The sequence below is a fragment of the Lampetra fluviatilis genome, chromosome 19 (assembly GCF_964198595.1).
Source record: "Lampetra fluviatilis chromosome 19, kcLamFluv1.1, whole genome shotgun sequence".
Lineage (NCBI taxonomy): Eukaryota > Metazoa > Chordata > Hyperoartia > Petromyzontiformes > Petromyzontidae > Lampetra > Lampetra fluviatilis.
The window spans coordinates 65356-81181 of record NC_136293.1 but is presented as its reverse complement, the minus strand read 5'-3'; the positions used below and the strand labels follow the sequence as shown (position 1 = coordinate 81181).

General features: G+C 49.2%; 2 protein-coding genes across 6 annotated transcripts in view; both read left to right on the top strand.

The window, feature by feature from the left end:
- Nucleotides 1-842, top strand: part of UFSP2 (UFM1 specific peptidase 2) — a 38063-nt gene extending 37221 nt beyond the window's left edge. For 2 of the 5 annotated variants that reach the window (XM_078864780.1, XM_078864781.1), the window contains exon 12: nucleotides 562-838. In XM_078864780.1, the coding sequence (XP_078720906.1) occupies nucleotides 562-648 (87 nt within the window). In that variant the 3' untranslated portion in view covers nucleotides 649-838. Of the gene's footprint in view, nucleotides 1-561 lie in introns of all 5 variants that reach the window. The other 3 variants (XR_013637755.1, XM_078864777.1, XM_078864776.1) reach the window with 3 other exon arrangements.
- A 1141-nt stretch (nucleotides 843-1983) lies between these two features.
- MTHFS (methenyltetrahydrofolate synthetase) lies at nucleotides 1984-12423 on the top strand. The gene is made up of 3 exons (XM_078864773.1): nucleotides 1984-2448; nucleotides 8611-8944; nucleotides 10331-12423. The coding sequence occupies exons 1-3, from the start codon at nucleotides 2092-2094 to the stop codon at nucleotides 10561-10563; spliced, it is 924 nt and encodes a 307-aa protein (XP_078720899.1). The 5' UTR covers nucleotides 1984-2091; the 3' UTR covers nucleotides 10564-12423.
- The last annotated feature ends 3403 nt before the right edge of the window (nucleotides 12424-15826 follow it).

Below are 15826 nucleotides of genomic sequence, written 5' to 3'. Positions count from 1 at the left end.
GATTGTCATGGTTCGCAACATGTAGCGGTTTGTTCTGGTTAACAGTTACACTTATGGTTCGATTCGACTCCCCTGACTCGCTCATACTATGATCGGGAGATGTTAAATTGTATTCTAGTCGCAAGCATTCACATGTACCTACAACTGTGGTGACACCAACGATGTGCAGTCACTTGCACACAAGTGCACACAAGTGCAAGTGACTGCATGTGCTGATGGATGTTCACCGTGGTGTGTTGTGTCCATGGAGTCTGGAGTTGTCTTTCAAGAGTAGTTTCACTGGGCAGCCAGATGGCCCAGCAGTAGAGTGAGTGGTTCACAATGGGAAGGATGGGCATTGATCAGCCCATCGTCCCTTTGGGGTCCACAGAATAAACACCACTTTCTGGGGAAGTCAACAGTGGTTGTCCCTATGGAGACACTCACCCCTGTCGTAGCAATGTAGGATTTTCACCACCGGCTCAGGGCTGTAAAAAGATGAGCTCCACCTTAATGTATTAACATATTAACGTGCAGGAAGTCACTTGACGTTTTGTTTACCTGTACCCATTCCCTCTGCAGGGTTGGTGTGGGTGGAAGGGACCGGACTTCTGGGACCGCACTGTCTACTACAACATGTGCCTGCCGCTGCGTCCCCGCGAGCTGTGAGCCGTGAGCGCAACGTCATTGCGCCGCTCTGTAGTGCACAACGTGGGGAATAAAGAACAGATGCACAGGGGTGTCGTGTGCGCTCGTCTTGAACTGTCTGTAATCTCGGTGTGTTCCGCGACGGCAACTAGAGCGGGAAAATAAAAATCCGCCTCCATGTAGAACGCTATTTATTTTGAGGTATTCTGCAGATCAATAGGCAAAAATCATCAAGCATGATAACTGTGACTACCCACCGAATTTACAAGCGCTAGTGCCATTCGACCGATAACCACACTACATCAAGACAACATTAACAACTGTTAATATTACCACTGCTTGTTTATCATGAAAAGTCTAATTTTTTTTAAGGAGGGTCCTGCCAAGTTTTTGTATTTGAGGGTGGTCTTGCTGTGCCACCCACTTGAGGTCATTTGCAGGTAATTTTGGACGTTTAACTTGGGACATTTTGGCCAATGCCAGAAATGGGAGGAAACCCATGTAGAACAACAGGGGGAGAACTTACGAACTCCACACAGCCTGGCATTGAACCAAGGCGATGCTTTCTATGAGGTGCAAGTGTTAAACCCGTGCCACCCTGCCACTGTCTTAAGGATGATGCAGACCCAGACAATGTTAGTAACGTTATTTGACTTGAGTGCGCATAAGATAATCTTCAGTTGTAACCCTCTCATAGAATTCTCCAGCTTAAATTGGTTGTGCAAGACCTATGCTTTGCCCAAAATAGAGACGCAAACAATTTCCCTCCCCATATCGCTCTCCACATAACAAATACGAGTATTGTTTACACAGTCCATAGTCCCCGCGGGAGTGCATTATTTCGGCAGCATTGGTGCAGCACAATAAAACTCTGGGACTGGATTCGACACAGCATCTCATCAGCAGCAGCCCAGGCCCACTCCAATCATCAATGCTGCTGAAATGATGTACTCGAGCAGGGTCAGGATCACGGAGCAAAGCCACGTTTCTCATTGGACTCCGCGTGGAAAGCGTAATGTGTTGTTACATCCATCCGTTTGTGCCGAACTAAGAACCTAATTCCTACAGAGAGGGACCTCGCCTCTTACGTTTGGCAATTCAGCAGCATGGATTATTTATTAAAGCGGGCCGCACTGCTGCTAATGAGACGCTGTGTTGTCCAGAGTCTACTTGTACTGAACCAAAGCTGTTAAAACCATGCACTCCAAGCAGGGACGTGGTGGGGGTGGCGATGGTCTGTTTCCACAGGACTTGTGGAGACGTGGACATGTAAAGGAGACATTGTTATTTTGTTATTAATATGCCAATGATTACGTTTGAATCCCAATAGTAAATTATGGAGTGATGTGTTGGCAGTGGTGCGCAAATAACAAACACATTCACCAATAACAGTACTGTAGCCTTAAAAGATCATCCATCTGTTCCGGAAGTCATGAACGATTGAGTTTTGTTACTTAAGAGTAAATGGCCGCGGTCCCTCAGGAAGGGGTGATACGCACGCGCATTGGGCCGTGTGCGAGACGGGCGCAGCGGGCAGCCAATGGCAACGACGCGAGGGAGTGGGGGGGCGAGGCCTGTCCGGTAGGAGGCGGGGCCGGCCTGAGGGGTCTCTTGACGCTGCCCTCCTCGCGCCACTCGCGCGCGGATCTCCGCGCAGCCTCCGTTTCTGCCCCCTCCGAGCAGTCGCGGCACCCACCGGGAGTCGCCATGGCATCGGCCGTGCGAGCCGCGAAGCGCGCGCTGCGGAACGAAGTGAAGGCCGCGCTGGGGGCGATGGCGCCCGAGGAGCGTGGACGGCAGCAGCTCGAGCTCACGAGGCGGGTGCGCGGGGCCTGGCGGGGTGTGGTGGGGGGGGACCCGCGCGGGTCGTGAGCCAGGCGAGGTCACTGACCAATTCGGCGGCTCGCCTCTACGGTCACAATCAGAATTTTTACTTAGACTGGAGGAGGAATCCGATGAGCGAAAAAGCTCTTTTTCGCAGATGGCCAGTCGTGGCGGGTCGGTAAGTTATAACAAAAAACTCTAGGAAAACACTAGGAGTGCAAAGTAGAGAAAAGAATGAAGTCTCTAATAAAACAAATATAAATACAAATTGCATAAGTACAGTATACATACACTCCTGCGTATATATCACAACTAAAAGCAAGCTTGGGCAAGACACAACAATAGTCCCACACCAAGAACACAGTAGGTAGAAGTCTTTCAATTAAATTGCACATGAAATGTAACTATCGATACTGCACGGGTAAGGATCAAAGTTACAAATCACATTTGCAAATGCGGTTGTATCCGGCGCAAATCTTTGCTTCGGGATATCTTTCAGGGAAGCGTTGCGATGTAAACGCAGGAAACGAGGTGATTGATGGCCGCTGCGCGTTCTTGAGGAAGCCGAGTGCCGATGCGGGAGGCTCCGGTGGCTCGGAGAGGGCTTCAGGAGAGAGTCCGCGTGGTCATTGTCGCTTACGCCTCCATCGAAGCAGTGCAGAACTACGCAATGGCTTCCTGTGCGGTTCAGTTTGGATTGCCTGGCCACAATCGCACCGTTGTCGCTCATCTTTAATCTCCCGTTCATGAAGGAGATGTGCGCATTGGCCTGTTAATGTTTGAAGGTTACTCCACCAGGGTTTTCTAGAAGGAATGGCAAAGCTAGGAGGTGCGGTGATGTGTGGGTCTCGAATGAAGGTATTTATCATGGACGTTCACGATGTACCACTCCGTTCAGCAGCGTTTTTGCAGATTCGGTTAATAAGGGGGATCTGTTGAAGTGGAAAGTGGTTATGGGAGCATTCGGTCGAAGTCTCCAGCGATAGCAATACATCTCAATTGCAGTGACCATCGGCTGTTAAAGGGTATTCTCAATGTGCTTGATGTGTATGTCCTGTGCAGCAAGTGCTACGCCATCTGCATACTGTATATGAACTTTTGAAATGCTGTACATGGCAGGTCATCTATGTGCATTGGCATAAAGCTAACTGTTGGACAGCAGCAACAACTGCAGGTGGGCACTTAGGGCACACGCCGCTGAGCATATACGCAGGTATGCTGGCAGGGCGGAGGAACTGGGGCAAGGGTCATGATAGACCTCGTGTGGAAGCCCCTGGAATCCTCTGGAGGGTTCGAGAAGGGAGGCATGGCTAAGGTAATATAAGCAGTGGAGAGCAAGAGCTCTGGGCTGCCGGTTCTGGGATTGGACTCGTCACTGTCGCTGTCGTCATCGCCCTTGTCGCTGCCGCATTCACCTGATCATTGTGTGGCCAGACAGTAGTTGGCTGTCCCGGTCGACGCCGTCGGTGCAACGCGGACAGGGTCATGTCTGGGACGGGTCGTGCGGCAGCGGGGTCTGATCGAAATTAGGGATTTCGATCGATCATTGGGGGGGCATGCCCCCCCCCCCCCCCCCCCCACTTGGACCAACTTCGATAGCAGGCCTCGATGCCAAGCAGTTGTCACGGGCAGCAGCGGGGTCAATCGTTGCTATGCCAGTTTTCTGATGACACTGGAAACCAGTTCCAGTGAGGGTGTGGAAGGCAACGATCCGTCGGCAGCAGCTACAGCCGGTTTGAAATCCGGCAGTTGGGGGTCGATAATGGGAGACTGTCTGGTAAGACGTGGGGGGCACGTTCCATCAGCTTGGAGGTGCAGGACATGAGGGATATTGGCTGCTGTTGGAGTTTCTTGAGGTTACATGCCCAGTTCTGTGGGACTCTGCGAGTATATACATTTCTATACCACTTCATTGGTCACTGTTTAAGTCTATGGATCTCTTCGTAATTCTAGATTTGAAGCTTTCGTGACTGCAAGTATTCATATTCTTAGGTTTTCGGTAAAGTCACGTAGGTAAAAATAAAATTAATAAAAGTAAAATAAAATAAAAATCACGACGTTTCGGAGGCAACACAAGCTTCCGTCTTCAGGTGGAACCGTCAGCACGATAGCTGTATCAAGTAAATGAGATTATACAAGAGATACTACCCCATATATATACTGGTTGGGGGGGGGGATGGGCCAGGAACGGCCCACTTTTTATTATTATGGTAAGGTGCGGCTTGAGACTACGGCTAGTCTACATAACAAAGGACTGAGCCTTTATTATGGTAAGGTGCGGCTTGACACTACGGCTAGTCTACATAAAGGAATGAGCCTGAGAGGGGGGGGGGGGTGCCAGAGTTGTTCAAAGTGCAACTGCTGCTAATGAGACCGAGCCTCTGCCATGTACATGGTAAAAGCACAAAAGCAGGTCAGGAAGAAACAGCCTCCTGCTATGTTTGGTGGGTAAAACTTATAGCAGGAAACCAGTGTGTGAAAAAAGAAGCTAAACATGGTAAAACAAAACTGGCTGTCTATCAGTAACCTGTACAGTAACTCAAGAATAGTTGTCTGTCAAATAAGATGGTCCAAATATGTGTAGTTAAATCTTTTTTGCATGGTTAATCACATCTTTCCAATGATTACTCAGTTTGTAACCATCATCACGGTTGAAATTATGTCTGTGTTTGTATATTTGTATGGCTTCGTGTACAAACCTTTGATGGTAGCCAGGAGGTTTGCAGAGTACCTTGGTCTCAGAAAAGACAATTTCATGAGAGCCCACAGAGTTGTAGCAATGATCGGCAACGGCCGAAGAATCAGTTCTGCCGTGTTTCAGATCTGATTTGTGCTCGCGGACACGATCAGAGACATGACGTTTCGTTTCTCCAATGTAGCAATCACCACAACTGCAACTCAGTTTGTAGACTCCAGGATACTGTAAGTCAGGAACGACATCCTGGACCTACTTAATGATTGGAGTTACTCCAAAATTAAAAACGATCCTACTAATAGCCTAACGACAAAAACCAACAAAATCCTCACGAGTTCGACTTCCCTAATTGAACCAACCAAAACGTCCCTCTCTAAAACCATCGGCGGCAAGACCTCCCAGACTCTATGGTCTTCCCAAGATCCATAAAGAAGGCACCCCGCTATGACCCATCGTGTCGACGATCAACTCTCCTACCTACAAACTAGCCCGGTTTCTACCAGATACTCTGCTTCCCTTCACAGGCAAGACCTCTTCGGCAGTACTCAACTCAACCCAATTAGTCTCTATGGTCAAGGACATGGTACTATCTCCTGATGACATCCTCGTCAGTTTTGATGTAGTATCTCTGTTTACCAAAGTCCCAGTACCGGACACCCTAACAATAATTGAGGACTTGGTCCAACATGGATTGAATTCGGATATACCTGCGCTGGTTAGGCATTGCCTCACCAACACTTATTTTACCTGGAATGGCACCTTCTACAAACAGAATGAGGGTACCCCTATGGGCTCCCCGTTGTCACCAGTGATAGCCAACATGTTCATGGAAAAGTTTGAATCAGAGGCCATCCAGACATCCACCCTGCGTCCTTCCCTGTGGAAGAGGTATGTGGATGACACTTTCGTCATTTGGCCACATGGCCTCCCAGCATTGAACCACTTCTTGGACCACATCAATTCCAGACACCCATCCATCAGATTCACCATGGAATTGGAGAAAGATGGTAAACTACCATTCTTAGATATTCTGTTTGAGAGGAGACCTGACGGATCCTTGGGAGATTCTGTCTACAGGAAAGCCACCCACACAGATTCCTACTTGAAACCGGATTCCCATCACCACCCATCTCAAAAGAATTCTCTCATCAAAACGCTATACCACAGAGCTCATGGCATTTCTGACCAACACCACCTGGCCAGTGAATTAAGACATGTACATCGGGCCCTCAGGATGAACGGATACTCTGACCGCACCATCCGCCAAGCTGTTTCTCCCACCATACAGAAACAGCCACATGAAACTTCGATCAAAACTATCACGTTGCCATACATAGCAGGTGTGACCAAAAAGATCTCCAAAATTCTAAACAAACATAAGATCCAAGTCCGATTCAGTACAGTGCATAAAATCCGTGATCTGATTCCATCTGTGAAGGATGTCGTTCCTGACTGAGTTGCAGTTGTGGTGATTGCTACATTGGAGAAACGAAACGTCATGTCTCTGATCGTGTCCGCGAGCACAAGTCAGATCTGAAACACGGCAGAACTGATTCTTCGGCCGTTGCCGATCATTGCTACAACTCTGTGGGCTCTCATGAAATTGTCTTTTCCGAGACCCCGGTGCTCTGCAAACCTCCTGGCTACCATCAAAGGTTTGTACACAAAGCCATACAAATATACAAACACAGACATAATTTCAACGTGATGATGGTTACAAACTGAGTAATCATTGGAAAGATGTGATTAACCATGCAAAAAGATTTAACTACACATATTTGGACCATCTTATTTGACAGAAAACTATTCTTGAGTTACTGTACAGGTTACTTATAGACAGCCAGTTTTGTTTTACCATGTTTAGCTTCTTTTTTCACACTGGTTTCCTGCTATAAGTTTTACCCACCAAACAACATAGCAGGAGGCTGTTTCTTCCTGACCTGCTTTTGTGCTTTTACCATGTACATGGCAGAGGCTCGGTCTCATTAGCAGCAGTTGCACTTTGAACAACTCTGGCACCCCCCCCCCTCTCAGGCACAGTCCTTTGTTATGTAGACTAGCCGTACTGTCAAGCCGCACCTTACCATAATAAAGGCTCAGTCCTTTGTTATGTAGACTAGCCGTAGTCTCAAGCCGCACCTTACCATAATAATAAAAAAAAGTGGGCCGTTCCTGGCCCATCCCCCCCCCTCAACCAGTATATATATGGGGTAGTATCTCTTGTAATCTCTCATTTACTTGATACAGCTATCGTGCTGTGACGGTTCCACCTGAAGACGGAAGCTTGTGTTGCCTCCGAAACGTCGTGATTTTTTATTTTATTTTTTATTTTACTTTTATTAATTTTAATTTTTTACCTTCGTGACTTTACCGAAAACCTAAAAATATCTCTTCGTAAGTCTGTATGCAAGTTACTGGTAACGAGACTGGAACCATCAACTAGCTACCCTTTGAGAACCCTGTTAGGTAGTGAAACCCGCATTGGAATCCAGGACCCAGTGGTTACGCCAGCTCAGTACTCTGACCTCTGAGCCCCCTGGCAGCTTCAATGTAATGCATGTTTGTTGTGAATGTGTAAAACGCCTGCACGCAATTATTTTTTTACCATGGTCGATTTGAGCTATCCGATTGGTTAAGTAACCGATTACTATACCAATGATCACTTTCATTCTTGGACTAGTTGGATAAACCCAAAGAGGTCATGGGACTGTATGGAAGGCGAGGCCGTTGGATGGGGCTTGGTGACGCTACGCTAGTCGTGTCTTCGAAGGCAGAATGTGGAGGCAGCAAGCGGCCTGAGTAAATCTCATGCAAAAAAAGTTGATTACAATTTTCAGTCAATTACTCTATTTAATCCGCGGATCGAGTCTTCTTATTACGTATAGAGAAAAGCCTCACTGAGACGAGACTTTTCGGAATGATCCTGCCAAGTTTTTGCGGTAGGGGGGCGATGTTGCTGCTGTGCATAATCACAATCGAATGATTTGAAGGTCATTTTTCAGCAGTGCGATGTTTTTGAAAATACCAAATCCATTCTCTTTAGTTCTTTCGGTAAAGTCACGTAGGTATAAAATTAAAATAAATCAATTATAAAAATAAACAATCAAAATAAATCAAATCACGACGTTTCGGAAGCAACACAAGCCTCCGTCATCAGGTGGGACAGCCACAGCAAGAAATAATTTGCTGTAGTGGACAATAGCTGCTCGTAACAAGATATTATAAATCCATTGTGCGTTGTTTTAGCTGTGGGAAGAAACAGAAGAACCCAGAGGAAACCAAATTGCATGGACAAAGGTACCCGAGTCGAGAATAATACCCAGGCCCTTGTTGCTGTGAGACACAAGTGTTACCACCGTTCCATCATTCCGCCCAGATATCGCGACAATCTTATCATGAACATTTGTCTCATTGTACCGTGACAAAACAATATTGTGGCAACTCCGCCAATTGCAACGCCTCAGGTTATCTCTCACCCACGATTCCTGGCGGCACGTCGCTTCGGCATCTATCTGAGCCTGTCGGACGAGCCCGACACTTCGGCCATCCTGGAATCAGCGTTTCTCCGCGGGACGGCTTGCTTCGTGCCCCGTTACGCCCACGGGGCCCCCGCAGGCCTGGCTGGATCACCTGCATTAGCAGACTCCTCAAAATCGCCGGCAGCAGCAGCACCGCCACCGGACATGGAGCTGTTGCGAGTGGCGTCCATGGAGGACGTGCTTTCTCTTCCGCTGACCCCGTGGAGAATCCCGCAGCCCGCGATGGACGATGATTCCCGGGAAGATGCAATCCAGGGCGGTGAGGCCAGAGGGAAGGGCTTACTTTCACCCATCACACCATCTCCACCATACTTACTTTTTCTCTGGCTGAGGTTATTATAGGTCACCTGCGCCAGTCTACAGCTACCTGGAAAATGTGACATAGTAAGCCATGACAGAGACTTATGAACTTACAGAGACCCGCAGATTTACTCCAGAATTATAATTCTAAGAGAGGCTCGCATAGACGCACATCGAGACCCATCAATTTACTCTTGGCATAATTTTCCGTCGGGACCGTTTGGTTCAGCGACATAGAAAAAATGTCCTCACCTGGTAACACAGCACAGTATACCCCTGGCTCTGGCTGACGGTATATGCCTCACGGTGGACATCATCATCGACTGATGTTATCCCAACGAGCTTTGGCCACACCTGTTGGTGGCACGATTCAAATTGCTAAATTTGCACTGACTCACAAATTACTGGTTTGGGTAAAACCACGTAGCAATATCGTCCTCTACTGGCAGATTACGGTAATGCCAATTTGAAAGCCAGTGCTGCGTAGGGGCAGCTGGCACTGGGTTCCCTTGACTAGACACCACAGTGGGCGCCACAGTGGTGAAATCTTAACTACCTTGCCTGGTATACAGGAGATTGTGGGTTCGACCCTGACCCCTGTATATTTGGAGTTTGCATGTCTCTTCCCGTGGTCAGATTGATTTTTCTCCGAGTCCTCCGGTTTTCCCCTCCACATTTAGAAACGTGTTCAGAGTATTTGGCTGTGACACATTTCCACATAAGCCAATTCGTCGAGCTATAATTTGTGATAGCCAGGTCGCTTCTAAAAAGGAGCTATGCAGCTCAATGGGCCTTATCTGATAAAAAAAAAATGGTTTAGTTCGAGTTTCTAGATTGCCACAGACGGCAATGGAATGGTTGAGATGGGGTGTGTGATGCAAGGCACCGAGTTGCTGAGACACTTAAGCAAGTGCCCCGTACATGCAGTAATTTCCCTGTCGATTATGTAATTGTTGCTGTTATTGTCAAACAGGGGAGCTGTACGCCATGATTGTTGTCGTTGCTTTTTTAAATTATTGTCATTGTGGTTGTAGTTACTAACTGGCCAGATGCCTCAGCAGTACGGTGAGCAGCTTGCTAATCAGAAGGTTGCGAGTTCAAATCCAGGTTGGGGATTGACTTGGCCTATCTTCTCTCTGGGGTTGATAAAATAACTACTGCTCCGCAGGGAAATCAAAATTGGCTGCGAATAGGAGCATGAAATTTCCACCACTGCCTAAGGGTTGTAAACTGTAGACGAGCACTGCTCAATCGAGCAGAAAACCACTTTAACTTGAGTTGTTACTCTCTTGGGTGTCGCTGCAGCTATCGCTTTGTTGTTGTTGTTGTTGTGGTTGTCACACAGGAGGGCTGGACCTGCTGATCGTCCCGGGCCTCGCGTTCTCCCGTGACGGCCGTCGTCTCGGCAGGGGGAAAGGATTCTATGACCGCTTCCTGTGCCGCCTGCGCTCCGCTGCGCGGGGGAGCGCACTGGCACCGCACCCATACACCCTCGCCATCGCCTTCTCCATGCAGATCCACGAGGACATCCCTACGGAGCACGTAGACGAGCTCATCGACGAGGTCCTCACGGTGTGAGGGCCGTGGCCAGGGAGACTGGACGGAGCTTCTTTTTTAGCCAAACACCCATAATCTGCAGCATCAATATTCACATGATTATTACTACGACTGTCAATTCCCATCACTTTTGAACCGCTTTGCCTTGTTAATGCGTCGCAAAAAAGGTGGCAAGCGTTAATACGTTCGTGCCGTCCAACTATCTGTAATAGGGATTACGAAAACTCTCGCGATAGATAACTTCATATAAGTAAAACTATAGTTGTGTTGCTTACCCCAGAAATAAATTGCCATTTTGATAAAAGATTGCTCAAAACTTGAAAATAACAATCGGGTGCTCGGCGTATCAACATTTTTGGCCAAGGTGATGACATGCATCATGCGAGCACTGCAACTTCCCCTCCTCTCCAGGTGATATCAGGAGGTGTGATGTCATTACCATGTCATGCTTCATGTGACAACCCATGTGACTTGAAATGTAATATCATGATCGCTCATTAAATACTTCCTAGGCCAAACGAATGTAAAGTTTTTCAGAATCGATGCATTTTTATGTTTTGTTTTCCCGAAACCTCAAAACAATGTTCATCTTATTGAGTGCTGGTTTGCGTCTCCAAAGTGTTGGCCAACATTTAATCATTGTGACTGCTTTTCAATAAGGCGAGTTACTCACAGAAGCACAACTTTGCGTTAAAAGTTGTATTTTGGTTCATAATAGTTATCTTGACCCCATGTTAGACAGGAAAGCTTTAAAAACCTCACGGCCTTTATCTTGATATGTCTTTCCCGAGAGTAAGGAGCAATGGTCCAGAGGCGTTCCACAAATGTACGATTCACGAGATTAGGTTAATGAGAAAATGGACGTTAATTGCATTTTCATATCCGTGTGGTGTCACTGCTGTATGGCTTCCATAATGCAATGTGGGAGCCAGCACAAGTTTTGTCTTGAACAGCCTGTAGCTGCATCGATTAAAACATAATTACGCTTATGGTAGATTAATCTAATTCTGCGAGAATAGATTATCCCTTATTACATGTTGCATTGGATCATGTGAACCCTGCAGCCACTAGTGGCACTACTTTTACGACTGCGAAAAAAGTAGAATCGATTCAGTCGTGACAAGGGGGTTTAATCGCTACATCGCTCATGTCAAAGTAAAGTCATTTAATCAGTTGGCATCAGGCATTAGCGATAATACATTACTAATCTTCAATGAAGTAATCTCCATATATATAAAAGGCAAAGTTGTGAATGTGTCTATTCAAAATGTTTAGCGTACTTCCCGACATGCAACAAACTGGAAATTTGCCATGTGGGTACTTTCCAGACTGTACACCATGCAACAATTATAAAAATTTACTTTTGGTTTTTTTGGGTGGGGGAGCTCAATAATGCATACGTATATTTTTTGCAAGGCAAGTGAGCTGTGACGTCAAATCTGTCATGTGACCCGCGCATGCAGAAGCGTAGCCCAGTGTAGTGTAGTGGTTAGCGCGCTGCGCTACGAACCCGGCGACCCGAGTTCGATTCCCGCTCACGGCCACCATCGGTGACGATTATTTGATCCGGTCCTGGGTCTCCCCTAGGTAGACTCAGCCTCGAACAATTAACTGGTGTGGTGTGAACATCGCCACTGGGGAGACAAAGGCGACCAGGCGTGGTTAATCCAAGCCCTGGGCGAAGCCGGTTAGTAAAGCTAGTACATCATTGAAATTATATTAAACGTTGGATCAGTTTTCATCTTCATAGCCCTTAATTGCATCTTCCTGATCTCAACACATCTCCAAACCATCTAAGTTTAGCCTTTGAGGATATCAATGACCTCTGCTATGGGTCTTAACTTCATCATTCTGCTTCCTTTGCTATATATTCCCAACATCCTTCTGGGCTTTCTCCTTTCAATTAGTGAAATAATGTAATAAAAGACTCGGACGCTTCTCTCTGTCCTGTGTCCTTTATTTGGGTTTGATCTCTTTTCCTTCACGGTACTCCCCTATATACTCTCCACTCTGCAGCCCCAGGCTGCTGTCGCTCACGTAGCCCAAACTCCCTCCTAGCAGCCCCGCCGCTGTCACGTCGTGCAGACCCCTGCTGCCCGACTCCTCCCTTGCAGACCCGCTGCTCTCTGCAGCCTCCTCGCTGCTCCTCCGGCCCCGGGGTCGGTCACCGTTGGCAGACGGTGCCGATCCTCGTGGCTCGGGTGTGTGGCGACCTCGCCACTCTCTCTCACCCTTCGCCCTGCGTGGCCTCTCACTTTCCCAGTCCCCGATCACTCCCGACCGCTTCCGGTTACCCCCCTTATAGACCCTTACCCTCTCCCCCACGTGACGTAACTCCTCCCCCCATGACGTCAATTCCGGGAGGTCGTTTACGCCCGCATTACACCACCCTCCCCCGAAGAGAAAATCCAGCCGACCTCGGCTGAACACAACTCCAATAAGCAATGCGAGCGAACACGACCGAATACGAAAAAGGACACAGAACACACGATAATATACGGAAAGAACAAGAACACAACACAATAATTAACGAAATGTGAGGGATTTCGAGCGGGTGCGGGTCGCCGGGCCGTCCCGGACGGTCGGTTGCCCTCCCGCCGAGCGGGAACGTGGCAGGGTTTTAAGAGCGACAGGCTGAAGTTCGTCTGTCGCTATTGGAGGCCTGGCAACGTCCCGGTCCCCTATTTTCGAAGGCGCAGCATCAGAGGCGTCCCGCGATCGTGTCCGCGGCGGGGTAGGAAGGGCTGCGGGCCTCAAAGGTTTTTTCAGCCGTGGTAGGCGCACCCTGAGCTGGGTCTGCTTTCCCCTGCCGCGTCACGGCCGGCTCGTCTGTAAAAGGCACGACAGGCGCTCTAGCAAAGTCAGCAGGCACAGGCAAGGGCGAGTCGGCAGCAACAGACCCCGGCAAGGCAACCTCAGGAGATGACGCATCCGGTCGAGGGGCCACGTATGGTTTCAACCGAGATGTATCGACGAACCAACGCCGAGAACCAAACCGAACACGCGCCGACTGTGGGTTGGGAACCTCGATGAGGCGAACCGGCCCTTGCCATGGCTTATGTAATTTAGGAGAGGTACCTGGCCGCACCTGTGGACAATGGAGCCAGGCCAGGTCCCCCGTTTTCCAAGGGCATTCCCCTTTTGAACGTCGCGCACACCGCTCGTTCCGAGCCTGGGCTTTGGCCGTAGCCATGCGAGCCTCCACCCGCGCCTCAGTGACTCGGCGAACGGTGTCCTGAATGTAATCAGGAAGAGGCTTGACAGGTCCCCTCGCCTCGGTTCCCAACTGTTCATTAATCGGCGGTACGTTTTCATGACCGTACATTAGAAAAAACGGCGAATATCCTGTAGCCGCATGCGGCGTCATCGGTACGCTGAAAGCACCCCAGGGATATGCAAATCCCAATCCGATTGTTTTTCACTAACCGTATGGCACAACATGGCGGACAGGGTCCGATTAAGCCGTTCCACCATACCATCCGTTTGTGGGTGGTAGGGAGATGTCCGTATTTTTTTTGTACCCAGCGCCGCACACACCTCCCCCAACAATTTGGAGGAAAAATTCCGGACGCCTTTCTTTTTGGGTATGTCCATAACATACCCAAAAAGAAAGGCGTCCGTGATAGACGCCGCTGACTGGTCAGGCAAAGGCCAGGCCACCGGCCAGCGGGAGAGGTACTCCACCGCTACCAGCAAATATTTATTTCCCCTAGCGGATGGCGGAAAGGGTCCCAAAATATCTAACGCCACCAACTCATTAACTCGAGACACCTGGATGGATTGTATCGGCGGCATATATGGATGTTTAGGCGGCTTACGGCGGGCACAATCGGGACACGCGCGAACGTGCCCGACGACATCCGTCGTCATGCCGTGCCAATAGTAGTCTCGCTGCAGCGTCAATAGCGTCTTCTGCACCCCCAGATGTAAAAGCGTGTCACAATGCAGAGTCCTAATCAATTCGATGCCGGTACAACCAGACGCCAGCGTTCCTGCATCCCTTCCCTCCACATCAGCAAGCCATCACGGAGAGCGGTTTCCGGCACGCCGCCCGCACAGAGTCGCCCACTCCCCTTGACAGGCCGCTTACGTAACGTTACCAAGGAATCATCCAACATCTGTTCCCGAATCCACACAGACCTCGGGAGATGTAGAATGCCATCAGCCGGTCCCCCATCAGCCGACCCCGCATCAGCCGGCCCCGGCTCAAGTGGAGCCTCCGGCACTTCGACTGCCAGCGCGACAGGCGGAGGGGGGTGCTGAATCGGGCCACACCTATGCGTCCCCGACGCACATGAGCAAGGGGATCGCTGCGGCAGCCTGGAAAGTGCGTCCGCATTAGCGTGACGCACTCCCTTCCGATGGTGAATTTGGAAGGAAAATTCTTGCAGCGTGTCCAACCATCGCGCCAGCTGGCCGGATGGTTGGTCTACTTTAAGAGCATACTGCAAGGCCGCATGATCCGTGCGAACAATAAACGAATGACCATACAGATACGGTCGAAATTGGCGGAGAAAAAAAACAATAGCCAAAAGTTCCCTGCGAGTGACACAGTAGCGAGTTTCAGCGGGAGACAAAACCCGGCTACCATACGCGACCACGCGTTCTACACCACCTTTGGACTGAGATAACACCGCCCCAATACCCGTGTCACTCGCGTCCGTATCCAGAATGAAGGGATGCACAAAATCTGGATAATCCAACGTCGGTGCCGTAGCCAATAGATCGCGTAGGCCTCGAAACGCCGCCTCCTCTGGCGGTCCCCAAGCAAATTTGTGTCCTTTACCCGTCAGGAGATGCAAAGGCCTCGCGATCATAGCAAAATTTGGAACAAACCTCCGATAATATGAGGCGAACCCCAAAAACCGACGCACATCCCCCACCGTGGCAGGGGTTGGCCAGTCACGGACGCACACAGTTTTGTCCGGATCTGTGGCCACCCCGTCCGCACTGACGATGTGCCCCAAATAACGCACGGAGTGTTGCAGCAGGTGACATTTCTTGGGCTTAAATTTCAAATTAGCAGAACGCATCCTGGTGAACACGGCCTCCAACCGCGATAAATGCTCGTCAAATGTGTGGCTGAAAACGATAATATCGTCCAAATATATAAGACATGTCTCCCACTGCAACCCCGTTAATACCAACTCCATCAACCTCTGAAAAGTGGCAGGGGCCGCATTCAGCCCCATCGGAAGACAGTTAAATTGAAATAACCCCTGCGGCGTACGGAAAGCAGTCTTTTCTCGCGAGGACTCGTCGAGGGGAAGCTGCCAGAAGCCCG

What these genes read in the sequence shown, in the direction of transcription:
- MTHFS (XM_078864773.1), top strand. Translation starts at nt 2,092, where the DNA reads ATGGCCGCGGTCCCTCAGGAAGGGGTGATACGCACGCGCATTGGGCCG. An exon ending in AGCTCGAGCTCACGAGGCGG is followed by an intron (nt 2,449 to 8,610) that starts GTGCGCGGGGCC and finishes GCAACGCCTCAG; the next exon opens with GTTATCTCTCACCCACGATT. An exon ending in GGAAGATGCAATCCAGGGCG is followed by an intron (nt 8,945 to 10,330) that starts GTGAGGCCAGAG and finishes GTTGTCACACAG; the next exon opens with GAGGGCTGGACCTGCTGATC.